Source organism: Macaca thibetana, chromosome 11 (assembly GCF_024542745.1).
Source record: "Macaca thibetana thibetana isolate TM-01 chromosome 11, ASM2454274v1, whole genome shotgun sequence".
Lineage (NCBI taxonomy): Eukaryota > Metazoa > Chordata > Mammalia > Primates > Cercopithecidae > Macaca > Macaca thibetana.
In genome coordinates, this window is record NC_065588.1 from 119,908,576 (window position 1) to 119,924,397 (window position 15,822).

At 51.6% G+C, this 15,822-nt stretch overlaps 3 protein-coding genes across 6 annotated transcripts in view; 2 read left to right on the forward strand and 1 right to left on the reverse strand.

Annotated features, from left to right (window-relative positions):
• RILPL1 (Rab interacting lysosomal protein like 1) overlaps window positions 1-11,153 on the reverse strand; it is a 56,861-nt gene extending 45,708 nt beyond the window's left edge. For 2 of the 4 annotated variants that reach the window (XM_050748070.1, XM_050748071.1), the window contains exons 1-2: window positions 10,600-11,153; window positions 2,119-2,269 (exon numbers count right to left, since the gene is read on the reverse strand). In XM_050748070.1, coding sequence (XP_050604027.1) covers window positions 2,119-2,269; window positions 10,600-10,908 — 460 coding nt within the window. In that variant the 5' untranslated portion in view covers window positions 10,909-11,153. The remainder of the gene's footprint in view (window positions 1-2,118; window positions 2,270-10,599) is intronic. The other 2 variants (XM_050748069.1, XM_050748072.1) reach the window with 2 other exon arrangements.
• The window catches only part of DDX55 (DEAD-box helicase 55), a 312,124-nt gene that overhangs the window by 207,785 nt on the left and 88,517 nt on the right, over window positions 1-15,822 (forward strand). The gene's annotated exons all lie outside the window — the stretch shown is intronic.
• Window positions 1-15,822, forward strand: part of TMED2 (transmembrane p24 trafficking protein 2) — a 209,137-nt gene that overhangs the window by 132,002 nt on the left and 61,313 nt on the right. The window lies entirely within an intron of this gene.

The window sequence follows — 15,822 nt, forward strand, 5'->3', positions numbered from 1 at the left end:
GAGTGTTTTCTGTGTACCAGGTAAGATTCTAACGGGTCTATACAGATTCACTGATTTTACCCTCATGACAAGCTTCTGAGGGAGGTATGGTCATTTCTCCCATTTTTACATGGGGGGCAACTTAGGCACATGAAGGTCATGTGACTTGATCAAAGTCACATAGCAGGGAGGTTTCAGGGTCAGGACTCAAACCTGGGCTGCCTGGCTCCAGAGACAGTGCTTAGAATCATGAGAACTTTTGTTTTCATTGTTACTAATCACATCTCAACAAAGGAAATCCAAGGAAAAGCGAATCCAGACCGGAATCAAACTTTTCATTTTTCCTTGGTTCCCATAGTCCTTTTCAGTGCCATGTATGTTTTTATATATAAATTTATACATACACACACACACACACACACACACTTTTTTTTTTTTTTTTGAGACAGAGTCTTGCTCTGTTGCCCAGGCTGGAGTGCAGTGGTGCAATCTCAGCTCACTGCAACCTCCACCTCCCTGGTTCAAGCGAAATCTCCTGCCTCAGCATCCCGAGTAGCTGGGATTATAGGCGCACGCCACCACACCTGGCTAATTTTTGTATTTTTAGTAGAGATGGGGTTTCATCACGTTGACCAGGCCTCAAACTCCTGACCTCAAATGATCCACCTGCCTCCGGCTCCCAAAGTGCTGGGATTACAGGCGTGAGCTACCGCGCCTGGCCTTCAGTGCCATACTTGATTCTGCAGAGTGGTCACCACACATTCTGAAGTTGGGCACCCACCCAAGGTCCGTCCTCATCCCATCAAACATGAGGAGGAGGCTCATGTGGGGAGCCATGGAGTTTCTCAGAAGTGATGACTCTGATATTCCTTGGGGTGAGCTGCAGGAGGCACCCCTGCTTTAGTGGGCAGGAAGCTGCAGGGCTGAGCAGAGCAGGTACTGCCCACAGCCCCGCCTGGCCCGAATCTTATGGCCCGTCTGTCCTTTTCCCAGCACCAGAAGAGGCCCTGTATGAAGGTTCTAGACAAGTGCTTATTGGATGAGTGACAGTTCGGGGGATCCAGCGCCATTCAGGTCTGGGATGCCATCCCGGGCTGCTCACTGGTAAGTGTGTGTCTGTGATAAGAGCCTCTAATCTCCTCCCAGCACACTTAGAATAAAATCCAAACTTTAGCCTCTAAGGAGCTGTATGATCTGATCCCTGTGACCTCATCTCCAACCTCCCGAGGCCTCAATCATCTTCTGATACCCTAGCCTTCTTTTTTTCATCTTACTGTCGCTCAGGCTGGAGTGCAGTGGTATAATCTCAGCTCACTGCGGCCTCAACCTCCTGGGCTCAAGTGATCCTCCCGTTTCAGCCTTCAAGTAGCTCAGACTACAAGTGTGCACCACTGCACCTGGCTAATTTTTTAAAAAAATTTTTAGTAGAGATGGGGTCTATGTTGCCCAGGCTGGTCTCAAACTCCTGGCCCCAAGTGATCTTCCTGCTTCAGCCTCCCAAAGTGCTGGGATCACAGGTGTGAGCCACCACGCCTGGCCTACACTAGCCTTCTTGGTTTCCCTCAAATGCTCATGTCCCAGGGCCTTTGCACGACTGCCCCTGCAACCCCGACCCAACACACGCAGATATTTGTGTGGTTCACTCTGTTACTTCATGAGGGTTCAAATGGGACCTCCTCGGAGGCCTTCCCTGACTGCTGTATCCAAAGATTTCTCTACCAAATCACTCTATCACATGCCCCGCTGCAGCTCTCCCAGAGCACGGCCGCCCCCTGGACCTATGGCATCTGTGTGTTTACATGTAAAGCCCCTTTCTCCTCTGTACAGCACACAAGCTTCCCAAGGGCAGGGTCGCTGTCACGTTTAACACGTATCCCAGGGCCAAGAGAGGAGCCTGACAAACAGAGGGCAACCTGTGACAGTTTGCTGAAAGGACCTCTGTGTTACCATCTGTAGACTGAGGCTACAGTATGTCTCTCTGGAAGGGTTATGGTGTGAATCAACATGACACAGAAGGCAAAGGGCTTTGGAATCAGCCAGCACCGCACCAACATCCAGGGGCGGTGGCGACCATCGCTGATGTGGGCGATGAGAAAAGGAACGGCCGGCCCCCTTGCATTGGCGCTGGCCTCCGCTTACCTTCATGCTTCTGGAACTCCTCCTCTGAGAAGCTGACATCCTTGTGGGAAAGGTTGGTCATGAGCTGCTTGTTCTCCTCCTGCAGCTGGGCGATCTGGGAGAGGAGGTCCTGCGCCTCCCCTCGCCACACATCCTCCACCAGCTCCAGCTCCTGCCATGGCGAGGGGACAGTGTGGGTCACTGCCCGCCCAGGGCGGCGGCCCCACCCACCCCAATCCTCAGGGGCAGCTAGGGTTGCTGGGACTTCAGAAGTGGGCATCAGGCAGCTGGGCCAGCAAGGCCACCATGAGCCCCATATAGCACCTTTGCAAGAAACAGAAGGCACCCTTCTTTGGGGCAGATGCCTATGTTTATGCTGTTAGGACCAGGCCCAGTGAGAACTGCCCCAAGGATAACCACAAAGCTGGTGCCGCATCTTGGAGCTCTCTTCAGAGCAGACAGAGCTGCCCCAGGAGACGGGGGTTCTAACATTCCCAACCTCTGAGGGGCACACCCCCGGTCTCTGGACAGTTGGGACAAATCTCTCTCCAAGACAGCCAGAGGCCTTGAGAATCCTGGGGATGCCGAGGCAGGCAGGGGCCCCGGCCCCAGCGTTCCTTAGGTGTCTGATCCAGGTGTCTCTCCATGGGGTCTTTAACCACTGACGTGACCACCCTGAGCCTCAGTTTCCCTCAGTGGGGGAACCAGAACAAAGGCTCACAAAGTGAATGTGAGGATAAATAAAATCGGTCTATTAAAGTTATTTTGTGGGTGGCTGTAGTCAAAGAAATAGCCAATAACAAGTGCTGACAAGTACAGGAAGAAACTGGAACCCTCCTACACTGCTGGTGGGAATGGAAAACGGTGCGGACATTTTGGAAAACACTCTGGCAGTTTTGCAAAATATTAACACAGAGTTACCGTAGGACCCAGAGATTCCAGTCCTTGGATCAGCTCAAGAGGTATGAACACAATGTCCACATGAAAACGTATGCAGGTGAATGTTCCTCACAGCATTACTGCTAGTAGCCAAAAGGCAGAAACCCCAGTGTCCATCAACTGATGAATGGGTAAATAAACGTGGCACATCCAAACAATGGAACATTATTCGGCCATGAAAAGGAATGAAAGTCTGACATACGCTGCAACATAGGTGGACCCTGAAAACATTATGGAAAGAAGCCAGACACAAAAGGTCACATGTTATATGATCAGTTTTAGAAAATGTCTAATATCGGCAAATCCATAGACATAGGAAGCAGACTGGAGGTTGTCTAGAGCCAGAGTGCTAGAGGGGAGACGAGGAATGACTGTGAATGGGATGGATTTTCTTTTGGGGGGTGATGTAAATGTTCTAAAATTGATAGTGGCCGGGCGCGGTGGCTCACACCTGGAACCCCAGCACTTTGGGAGGCCAAGACAGGTGGATCACTTGAGGTCAGGAGTCCAGGACCAGCCTGGCCAACATGGCAAAACCCCGTCTCTACTAAAAATACAAATATTAGCTGGGCGTGGTGGTGGGCACCTGTAATCCCAGCTACTCGGGAAGCTGAGCCAGGAGAACTGCTTGAACCTGGGAGGCAGAGGCTGCAGTAAGCTGAGATAAAGCCACTGCACTCCAGCCTGGGGCACACAGTGAGACTCCATGTCAAAAAATAAAATATAAATAAAATAATAAAATAAAAAATAAAATAAAATAGTGGTTCAAGACATGGACACTGGAGCCTGCTGACCCAAGTTTGAATCCTGTTTCTGCTGTTTACTAGCTGACCTTGGCTAGTTATTCAACCTTCTGGTGCCCCAGAAATAGGGAAACTAGTGTAGTATCTGCCGGGGAGGGTGGGTGTGAGGATTAAATGGTTACTATAAGTAAAGTGCCTGGAACATGCCTGGCACCCAGAAAGCACTAACAATGTGTATGCTGATCTCTGTCCCATCCCTACAATCCATCACAAGTGGCCAGGTGGCCGGATGCTAGGCATGGACTCTGTCCATCTTCTAAATAAGTTCTCAGAACCACCTCCTTTGTCACAAGCCTGCCGCACTGGGGAAGAGAGGAGTAAGAGCCTAGTATTTGCACAGAGGGCACAAGGTCACCAGGGGAGGTGAAGGGCAGGGCCGGGGTGGAAGTGGTGGTGAAGGGATGGAGAGGGCATGTTGACCTCCCACAAGCAGGTGTGGCCTGGAAGCAGAAAGAGGCTCATCCAGCTCTGCTCCTCTCTGTTCCCAACTGGCACAGGCCAGGCTCACACAGGGCTCAGAGAATATTAGTCAAGTGTAACTGGCTGGGGCAGGCAGAATAACGGCTCTAAAGTCATCCAAGTCCTAATCCCTGAGAATATGTTAACTTATGTGGCAAAAGGGACTGTGCAGAGCTGATTAAGGATCTCAGACATGGCACAGTGGCTCATACCTATAATCCCTGTAATTTAGGAGGCTGAGGTGGGAGCACTGATTTAGGCAAGGGTTTGAGAACAGCCTGGACAACATGGCAAAGCCCCGTCTCTACAAAAAATACAAAAATTAGCTGGGCATGGTAGTGCACGCCTGTAGTACCAGCTACTTGGGAGGCTGAGGTGGAAGGATCACTTGAGCCCAGGAGGTTGAGGCTGCCGTGAGCTGTGACTGTACCACAGCACTCCAGCCTGGGCGACACAGCAAGATCCCACCTTTTTTTTTTTTTTAGAAAAGGCTCTCGAGGCTGGGCATGATGGCTCATGCCTATAATCCCAGCAATTTGGGAGGCCAAGGCAGGAAGATCACTTGAGGTCAGGAGTTCGAGACCAGCCTGGCCAACACGGCGAAACTCCATCCACTAAAAATACAAAAATTAGCTGGGCGTGGTGGCATGCGCCTGAAATTCCAGCTACTCAGGAGGCTGAAGCATGAGAATCACTTGAACCTGGGAGGTGGAGGTTGCAGTGAGCCAAGATTGTGCCACTGCACTCCAGCCCGGGCGACAGAGTGAAACTGTGTCTCACAAAAAAAAAAAAAAAAAAAAGGCTCGTGAGATGGGGAGATGATTCTGGATTATCTGGCTGGATTATCTGGTGGTCTGGTGGGCCGATGTCATGTCAGGGTCTTCATAAGAGGAGGGCAGGTCAGCATTAGAGAAATATGAGGGAGATGGGAAGAAGCTACACTGCTGGCTTTGAAGATAGAGGAAGGGGCCACAAGCCAGGGAATGCAGAGTCCATAAGTTGGGGAAGGCAAAGAAACGGATCCTCCTTCACAGCCCCACAAAGGAGTGGAGCCTTCCCAACACCTTGATTTGAATTCAGTGAGAGCCATTTCTGACTTCTGACGTCCAGAAATTTTTCAGTATTATTCATATTGCTATTACCCATATGCCTCCATAATACTGTATGACATTGTATCCATAAAGTTGAATTATCCAGTTCAATGAGACAGTACGTTTCTGGCCAGGCGTGGTGGGTCACGCCTGTAATCCTAGTACTTTGGGAGGCTGAGGCAGGAGAATCACTTGAGCCTAGGAATCTGCGGCCAGCCGGGGCAACATGGCAAGACCCCATCTCTGCTGAAAATTAAAAATATTAGCCGGGTGTGGTGGCACACACCTGCAGTACAGCTACTTGGGAAGCTGAGGCGGGAGGATCACTTGAGCCCATGGGGCTGAGGCTGCAGTGAGCCATGGTCACGGCACGGCACTCCACCCTGGGCAAGAGAGTGAGATGCTATCTCAGAAAAAAAAAAAAAAAAAAAAAAAAGATAACACATTTCTGCTGTTTTGAGCCACTAAGTTTGTGTTCATTTGTTATAGCAGCCACAGGGGATGAACACAGACTTTAACCCTCAGTTCTCTTTTTTGCTTCTCTCAACGAACTGAAGTTGATGCTGGGGTTGCTGATTCTTGCCTCTGAGGTGACCACTCAGAATCTCAAGCTGCCTCCATACCAGCTCAGTGGCTCTCCCGAGAAGTCAGCCCTGATCAGTTATCTCCTTCACATTCCTCCCTCAGCACCGAGTCCTCAAATTCCTCATCCAAGCCTACGAGCCCCAGCACCTTCCTGATTCATCTCCCAGTTCTCTTCCTTACTCGCTCTGCTCCAGCCACACTGACTCTGTGTTCCTTGAACACACTAAGTGCATTCCTACCTCAGGACCTTTGCACTTCTCACGTCTTCTGCCTAGAATGCCTCTCCCCCAGATCAAAATGTGGCTGGATCCTATCCTTCATTCAGATCTCAGCTCAGATGTCACCTCCTCAGGGAAGCCTTCCTGACTACCCCATCTGTTAGACCACCACCCTAGTGAGTCTCTTTCATGTCTCCCAGTTTTATTTTCTTTATGGCACTTATCACAGGCTGATTTTTTTTCCGAGACAAAGTCTCGCTCTGTTGCTCAGGCTAGAGTGCAGTAACATGATCTCGGCTCAATGCAACCTTCACCTCCCAGGTTCAAGCGATTCTCCTGCCTCAGCCTCCTTAGTAGCTGGGATTACAGGCACATACCACCATACCCAGCTAACTTTTGTATTTTTAGTAGAGATGAGGTTTCGCCATATTGGCCAGGATGGTCTCAAACTCCCGACCTCAAGTGATCCAGCTGCCTTGGCCTCCCAAAGTGCTGGAATTACAGGTGTGAACCACCGCGCCCAGCCTGAATTTTTTTTTTTGTTTTTTTTAATCTATCTTGGCTAGGCACAGTGGCTCACACCCGTAGTCCCAGCACTTTGGGAGAACAAGACAGGACGACTGCTTGAGCCCAAGAGTTCAAGACTAGCCTGGGCAACATAGTGAGACCTTGTCTCTAAAGGATAAAAAAAATTATAGTGTGCCTGTAGTCTTAGCTGCTCAGGAGGCTGAGGCAGGAGGATCACTTGAACCCAGGTGTTCAAGGCTGCAGTGAGCCATGATGCCATCATTGCTCTCTAGCCTGGATGACAGAGTAAGTCCCTGACTCAAAAAAAAAAAGGGGAAAAAAATCTCTGTCTCCCCCTCATGCTATGGCTGTTGAGCATTTGACATGTGGCTGGTCTGAGTGGAAATGTGCAGCAGGGGTTAAAGATACACCAGATTTCAAAGATGTAGTAGGAAAAAAAGAGTGCAGAATATCAAATGATAAGTTTTTATATTGATTATATGTTGAAACGAAAATATTTTGGATATACTGGGTCCCATAAGACATATTAAGATTAACCTCACTGGTTTGTTATTTTGTTGTTTTTAAGACAGAGTCTCACTCTGTCACCCAGGCTGGAGTGCAGTGGTGCGATCTCGGCTCACTGCAATCTCTGCCTACTGGGTTCAAGCGATTCTCCTGCCTCAGCCTCCTGAATAGCTGGGATTACAGGCACCCACCATCATGCCCGGCTAATTTTTTTATTTTTAGTAGAAATGGGGTTTCGCCATGTTGGCCAAGCTGGTCTTGAATTCCTAACCTCAAGTGATCCACCCGCCTTGGCCTCCCAAAGTGCTGGGATTACAGGTGTGAGCCACCGTGCCCAGCCAACCTCACTGTTTTTTTATTAACATGGCAAAGCTGCATAATATTTCTTTTTCTTTTTTTTGAGACGGAGTCTCGCTCTGTCGCCCAGGCTGGAGTGCAGTGGCCGGATCTCAGCTCACTGCAAGCTCCGCCTCCCGGGTTCACGCCATTCTCCTGCCTCAGCCTGCCGAGTAGCTGGGACTACAGGCGCCCGCCACCTCGCCCGGCTAAGTTTTTGTATTTTTTAGTAGAGACGGGGTTTCACTGGGTTAGCCAGGATGGTCTCGATCTCCTGACCTCGTGATCCGCCCGTCTCAGCCTCCCAAAGTGCTGGGATTACAGGCTTGAGCTACCGCGCCCGGCCGTGCAAAGCTGCATAATATTTCTATAGTATAGCACTGCACTAAAAAGTCAGGCTCATCAGGGCCAAGGCCTCATCTGTCATGGTCATTACTGTCTCTCCAGTGTCCAGAACAACATCTGGCACACAGTAGGTTCTCAGTAAATATATTTGCTGAATGGGTGAATGAATAGCACAGTCTGGTATGTTACATGCAAGTGTATCAGCCCAGCCATTGCTTTCTAGAATTTATTTGTGTTTTCCCTTTCTTCCCCGTGACCCGCCTGCTGCCTGACATGAGAATTTGCTTTTCTCTGCAGAGCCATGGCACCGAGACGGGCACTGTGTTCACTATGGCCTGTCAACAGGTTTGCAGACTGAGTGATGAGACAGAACATGACCCAACTGTGGCCTGCATCTGAGTGATGAGTGGAAGTGAGTGAGTGGGTCTACTGGGAGGAGGAGTGGGGGGAAGAAAGTGTATGTGCTTTACTGGAGCCATAATTGCTGAAAGAGAGAGCGGAAAGGAAGAGGGGGGAGGGGAAGAAGAAGGGGAAAAGGAAGAGGAATGGAGGCGGACAGACTAAACCAGGATATGCCAAAAAGATTTTTGTGGAAATATCATCTTGAAGAGCCTTTGAGACTTCAGGGAAAAAAAAAAATCATACAAGTCTCTCTCCATCCCAAGAATGTGAAGTCAAGGGGTCTGGGGCTGGGGTAGGAAAGGAATTTCATCCTTGATTTAGAGAGGTCATCCTCAATGTAAGTCAACAAGCCCTGGCCCTGAGCGCAGGGTGTTCACTTCCCAGCTGAACGTGTTCCAGAGACAACAAGTGCAGCTGCTGAGAATTCCATGTGACTTCAGACCTGGTGGCCTCCGATGGCTTCCAAGGATTTCTCTCAGCCCCTCTGCCATGGAACTAAACAGCCCCAGTTTGGGGACAGTATAGATGCCAGGACTTCTGTGTGATCTGGTCAAAGCCCCTTGGTCCCTGTTAATAAGAGGCGCCACACGAGAGGATTTCCAAGGTCCCTTGCCTCCTTGACCCTCTATGAGAGATGGAAGCCTCTAGGGTAGGAGTAGAGGTGCTTGGGGTGGCGACGGTTTCCTAATGTGAGCCTGTGAGCACCTCAATGAATGTCTCTCCAGGCCCAAAAAGAATTTTAACACTTGTAAAGCCCTTGCTATGGGCACGTTCTGTCCTGAACACTTTGTATGTATTTATATTAACTCCTTTAAACCTCATCACGTTCTACTGGGGGGTGCTATTACTATCCCATTTTAGAACTGAGGAAACTGAAGCACAGAGATGCTGGGGGATTTGCCCAAGATCGCACAGCCTGCACGTGGTAGGGTTTGAAACCAGGCTGTCTAGCTCCAAAGTCCCAGCTTCTAGGAGTCTTGAAATTAATCACAGGTCAAAGCATTTTCAGGCTCCCAGATACCCTGGAAATGCTGCTCGACTCTTGGGAGCCTGAGTTTCCTTCCTGCCCCTAGGGCATAGGGACGCATGAGGACGAGCACAGTCAAACATGGCAACAGAGCTGCCAGCTACCTGTGGGTCTGCCCTCAGGTTAAGGGTTCAGATCCAGCTTTGGCTATTTTCCTCCAAAACACAGAGATCCATCCAAGTATACAACAGGGGATGGCCTGCCCCTGAGGTTCAGAGAGGCCAGTTGTATTTCCTGAGGCTGAACAGCAAGCTGGAGACTGCTCAGACACCCTGATCCCTCAAGGAAAGGTGTTTCCTCCCATTCTCAGTCTGAAGGGGCTGCCAAGAGCATCCCTGGCTGAGGTTAGGGCAGGAAACCACATGTCTTTCACTTCCTTTTCTCCAGGAACCTCGTCTGGACTCCAGGCCCAGTGGGGAGGCCCTGATTCAGAGAGACTCCTGATCACAGGGCAGAGGCTTAGCCTAAAAGCCACCCCAAATGATCCCTTCCCCCCAATTCAAACAGGGTGGGGAGGAGACACGGGACTGGGACTCTCTCATCACTAATTCGGGACAAATCCCTCCTCCCATTGTGACCCTTGGTTTCTTCATCTGTAAAATGAAGATAATCTCTATAGAGTCCTGTGAGGATTAAGGATAAAATCAAAGAGGAGAGAACACTGGTTGTCACAGGTTCATAAGCTAGGAGAGTCAGTCCCGGGAAGAAAGTTGTAAATATGAACCTGGAGACTGGGGGTCAGAAAGCTCAGTGGCTGGAGGTCACATTCCCTTTGCTCTGGGGAGACTGGGGGTGGGGGATGAAGAAAGGGTCCTGGACCTGATGTCACATCTTCTTGGGAAACACGGGAGGGCAAGAGGCTTATTTCATGTCTGGAAAAGAATAATACTGTCTAAGCACTTAGCTTACATGGCCCCATTTAATTCTTCTAAGGTGGGTCCTATTATGATCACCATTTGACAGGTGAGGAAATAAAGCACAGAGAGGTTAAGTAACTTACCCAAAGTCACACAGCTATTAAACTGTGTGTAAAGGTGGGATTGGAACTCCAGAGAACAGCTCTTAATCTCTCGGGTGGTATCTGCCAGCCACCCCTGGTCGGGCAAAGGAAGGTCAGGGCCTCCCTCCCTCCCCACGTAGGGTCTCCTCTGGTCCGGTCCCCGAACACACACACGTGTGCACCCACAGCTGCCCAATCCGGAAGAGCCCTTGGGTCCCCGCGGTCCCACTGCCCAGACGGACAGACCAAGGCCGCCGCCCACCTTCTGGTGCTTGCGCTCCTTCTCGATGCGGTCCATCCTCTCTAGGCGCAGGCGGTCCAGCTCCAGGCGCAGCTCGTCCAGCTCGGGCGCGACGTGGTGGCGGCTGACCAGCACCTCCAGGATCTCTAGGACGCGCACGACCTTGGGCATGAGGCGCGCGATGGCCTCGCAGCCGTGCTGGTCGATGACCCGCTCGAACTCGTGGCCCACAAGCGACGCGATGTCGTACACGTCCATGACTGTCAGCTCGGCCACGTTCTTCTCCAGCGCCGACTCGGCCGCCAGCGCCGACCCCCGCTCCTCCTCCATGGCCGCCCTCCCGGCCTGTCCCCCGCCCCGCAAACTCGTGCAACTCCCAAACTTGCCGCGGTAGAGGGCCGGGCCGGCCGGGCCCAGCCTGGGCCGCGGGCGGGCGCGCTCAGCGGGCGCGGGGGCGAGGGCGCAGCGGGCAGCGGGTGGAGGGCGGCGGACGGCGGGCGCGGGCACGGGCGGCGGCGCGGGGTGCGCGGGGCCGCGGTCTGGGCGCACGGCTCGGCCCGGAGCTGCTCCCGAGTGGGCGGCGGCGGCGGCGGTGGCGGCGGGGAGGGCGCGCGCGTGCGCAGGCCCGCGGCGCCTCCCAAGTTGAGATCAGAGTTGCGCTCAATGGAGCCGGGCCGGGCGCCCCGGGGCGGTGCTGGCCTGAGGGGCGGCAGCGCGCCGGGCCCGAGAGGAAGGGCGGCCCGCGACTCCTCCGGGAAACTTTGGTGGCGGCGGCGGAGAGGCTGGGTGACCGCTCCCCCGCAGGGAGGCCGCGCGCCCCGCCCCGATCCCGGCCTGGCCAGGGGCGCGCCCACTTTCCGCCTCCCGGGGGCGCCCCGGCGTCCCCCCCAGCGCTGACTGCGCGGCCTGCACACTGGGCCCCGTCTCCAGCCGCCAGACCCGCAGCGCCCCTCGCCCGTACTCCGGCCGCCCCTTCCCCGCCCGGCGCTGGCTCCTCCCACCACCCGGCCGCCGGGAAGGGTCCAGGCCGCCCCGGGAGAGGGGCCCGGGGGGCGCTGGTCTCGCGGGACGATTCGCTGCTCTGGGGAGCCGCCCCGGCCTTGGAGAGGGATGGAGGGGTCACGAGGAGGTCCCCGGGCTGGGGCTCATCCCGGAAAGAAAACGGGGACGCCCCGGCCCGCAGACCCTCCCCGCAGACCCGGCCCCCTGCAGAGGCGCCCGGAGCCCCAGGGCGCTCCTCCCCAAGCCACATCCATCACTGGCTCCGTGTGACATAAACGCCACTTCACAGTAGGGCGAAGCCCGCTTGGCATCCGAGCACCACGAGTTTTCTTGTCCCAAGGCCCCCTGTCCATTTGGGCTGTCCAAATCCACTTGTCCATCAGACCCCCTCCCACTCCTGGGAGAACCTTTCCTGAACCCAGAACCCCATCCGCCCCCCACGCAGGAGTTAAGGACCCCCTTGCAAACTCACAGTCCCCTGCTTGCCCCACCAGAATTGCTCTTAGCATCTTGAGTTTTCACAGTGTGGTAGCAGATAGGTTTCCACCGTCTGACTGTTAGCTCCTTGAGGGAGGAAATCTTAATGCCCTTGTAGCCATAAAGTGCACCCCAACCGGGCACGTATTGATTAAAAATCTAAATGTTGGCCGGGCGCGGTGGCTCACGCCTGTAATCCCAGCACTTTGGGAGGCCGAGGCGGGCAGATCACCTGAGGTCGGGAGTTCAAGACCAGCCTGACCAATATGAAGAAACACTGTCTCTACTAAAAATACAAAATTAGCCGGGCTTGGTGGCACATGCCTGTAATCCCAGCTACTCAGGAGGCTGAGGCAGGAGAATCGCTTGAACCCGGGAGGCGAGGGTTGCAGTGAGCCGAGATTGCACCACTGCACTCCAGCCTGGGCAACAAGAGCAAAACTTCACCTCAAAAAAAAAAAAAAAGGTTTTTTTATTAATTTTTTCATAGAGACAGGGGTCTCACTATGTTGCCGAGGCTGGCCTTAAACCCCTAGACTCGAGCGATCCTCCTGCCTCGACCTCCCCAAAGTGTTGGGATTACAGGCGTGAGCCACCGTGCCTGGCCCCAAATTCTAAAAGTTTAAAATATATTGAGTATTTGCTTTACGTGTAGTTAAAAAATATGCAGTGTTTACTATATGCCAAGCATTATTCTAAGTGCTTTACTAATATTACCTCATTTAATCCTGACTACATGGCTTCCTAAAGAGTGGCCTAAGGACGGCGGGGATCCCCAGTACCCAAAGGGTCTCTGGGAGGTTCTCCCTTTCTCCAGCTGCAAGTCACTGTCAGGCTGGGTGTTCCTCATATTCTCAACACGAAACGGCGGAGTGCAGCGGACAGTGCAGAAGCGGTGTTGAGGCACCAGCTCCTTTCTAATGAGCAAGACGCTAGAGACTTGCAAAAGCATAAACCAATACCATCGCTGACAAGATTGCTTCAAATTTATTTTGGAGCATAGCATTATTCTTATTTTAAAAAGTACATATGGGTTGGGTGCAATGGCTCATGCCTGTGATCCTAGTACTTTGGGAGGCCGAGATGGGAGGATTTCTTGAGCTCAGGAGTTCGAGACCAGCCTGGGCAATATAGTGAGAACACCCCCCTCCCCCGTCCCTATTAAAAAAAAATTAAAAATTAAAAAATTGGCCGGGTGCAGTAGCTCATGCCTGTAATCCCAGCACTTTGGAAGGCTGAGGCAGACAAGGTCAGGAGTTCAAGACCAACCTGGCCAAGATGGTGAAACCCTGTCTCTACTAAAAATACAAAAATTAGCCGGGTGTGATGGTGCATGCCTGTAATCCCAGCAACTCGGGAGGCTGAGGCAGAGAATTGCTTAAACCCGGAAGGCAGAGGTTGCAGCGAGCCGAAATCGCGCCACTGCACTCCAGACTGGGCGACAGAGTGAGACTCCATCTCAAAATAATAATAGTAATGATAATATAATAAAATAAATAAGTAATAAAAAGATAAAAAAAATTAAGGCCAGGCGCGGTGGCTCACGCCTTTAATCCTAGCGCTTTGGGAGGCCAAGGTGGGAAAATTTCTTGAGCTCAGGAGTTTGAGACCAGCCTGGCCAACATGGCAAAACCCCGCCTCTACTAAAAACACGAAAATTAACTAGACATGGTGGCATGTGCCTGTAATCTCAGCTACTCAAGAGTCTGAAGCACAAGAATCATTAGAGCCTGGGAGTCAGAGGTTGCAGTGAGCTGAGATCGTGCCACTGCACCCCATCCAGCTTAGGCAACCAGAGTGAAACTCCGTCTCAAAAAAAAAAAAAAAAAAAAGTAAAATAAAAAATTCGTCAGATGTGCTGGTGAGAGCCTGTAGTCCCAGGTATTCGGGAGGCTGAGGTGGGAAGATCCCTTGAGCCCGGGAGGCAGAGGTTGCAGTGAGTTGAGATCACACCACTATGCTCCAAACTGGGCGACAGAGTAAAACTCTGTCTCAGAAAAATAAAAATAAATAAAAAAATATATAGGCCTGGCCACAGTGGCTCATGCTTATAATCCTAGCACTTTGGGAGGCCAGAGCTGGAGGATCACTTGAGCCCAGGATTTCAAGTCCAGCCTGGGCAGCATGGCAAAACCCCGTCTCTATTTAAAAAAAAAAAAAAAAAAAAGAGCCAGTTGCAGTGATTTATGCCTGTAATCCCAGCACTTTGGGAGGCCAAGGGGGGCGGATCGCTTGAGGTTAGGAGTTCAAGATCAGCCTGGCCAATATGGTGAAACCTCATCTCTACAAAAATACAAAAAAAAAAGAAAAATTAGCCAGGCATGGTAGCAGGCGCCCGTAATCCCAGCTATGCAGGAGGCTGAGGCAGGAGGATCACTTGAACCCGGGAGGCAGAGGTTGCAGTGAGCTGAGATCGTGCCACTGCACTCCAGCCTGGGTGACAAAGTGAGACTCTGTTTCCAAAAAAAAAAAAAAAAATTACCTGACTGTGGTGGCATGTGCCTGTAGTCCCAGCTACTCAGGAGGCTGAGGTGGAAGGATGACTTGAGTCCCAGTGGGCAGAAGTTGCAGTGAGCTGTGATTGTGCCACTGCACTCCAGCCTGAGTGACACAGGAAAACCCTGTCTCAAAAACAACAAAAAAACTCATGTTACCTAGCACTTTGGTGTGAGCCTGTAGTTCCAGCTACTCCAGTGGGAGGATCCCTTGAGTTCAAGAGTTCGAGTCTAGCCTGGGCAATGTAGGTAGACTGTCTCTAAAAAAATAAAAAGTTAAAAAAATTTAGGTTAACATGTAATGTGTTTACTACCTTTTTTTTTTTTTTTTTTTTTTTGAGACCGAGTCTCGCTGTGTCGCCAGGCTAGAGTGCAGTGGTGCGATCTCGGCTCACTGCAACCTCCATCTCCCTGGGTCAAGCAGTTCCCCTGCCTCAGCCCCCCAAGCAGCTGGGATTACAGGTGCACATGGTGTACATGGTGAAACCCTGTCTCTACTAAAAATATAAAAGTTAACTGGTGTGTGGCGCGTGCCTGTAATTCCAGCTACTAGGGAGGCTGAGGCACGATAATCTCTTGAACTCAGGAGGCGGAGGTTGCAGTGAGCCAAGAGCGCACCACTTCACTCCAGCCTGGGCAGCAGAGTGAGACACTGTCTCAAAAAAAAAAAAAAAGTCTTTCAATATTGTTTTAGTGTAAAGAGTTTCTGAGGCCAAAAAGTTTGAGAACTTCTGCCTTATAACGTCCTAAGAGGTAAATTTTATTATCTTATTTTACAAATGAGGAAACTGAGGCACAGAGAGGTTAAAAAGCTCACCCAAGGCCAGGCAGCTGGTGAAGGTAAATTCAGGGTCAGACCTGCGCAGTCTGGCCTCGAGTCTGTGCCATAACTTTCTCATCCTTGTTCCTTACACATGCTAAGCACTCTAAACCTTCTGGATCCTTCCAACAATCCAAATGAAACTGACATATTATTGCTGTCCCCTTTCCTTTCTTTTCTTTTCTTTTTTGAGGTGGAGTCTCGATCTGTCACCCAGACTGGAGTGCAGTGGCACAATCTCAGCTCACTTCAATCTCCACCTCCTAGGTTCAAGCATTCTCCTGCCTCAGCCTCCATAGTAGCTGGGACTACAGGCGCCCGACACCATGCCCAGCTAATTTTTGTATTTTTAGTAGAGACGAAGTTTCACCATATTGGCCAGGCTGGTCTTGAACTCCTGACCTCAGATGATCCACTTATGTTGGCCTCCCAAAGTGCTGGGATTACAGG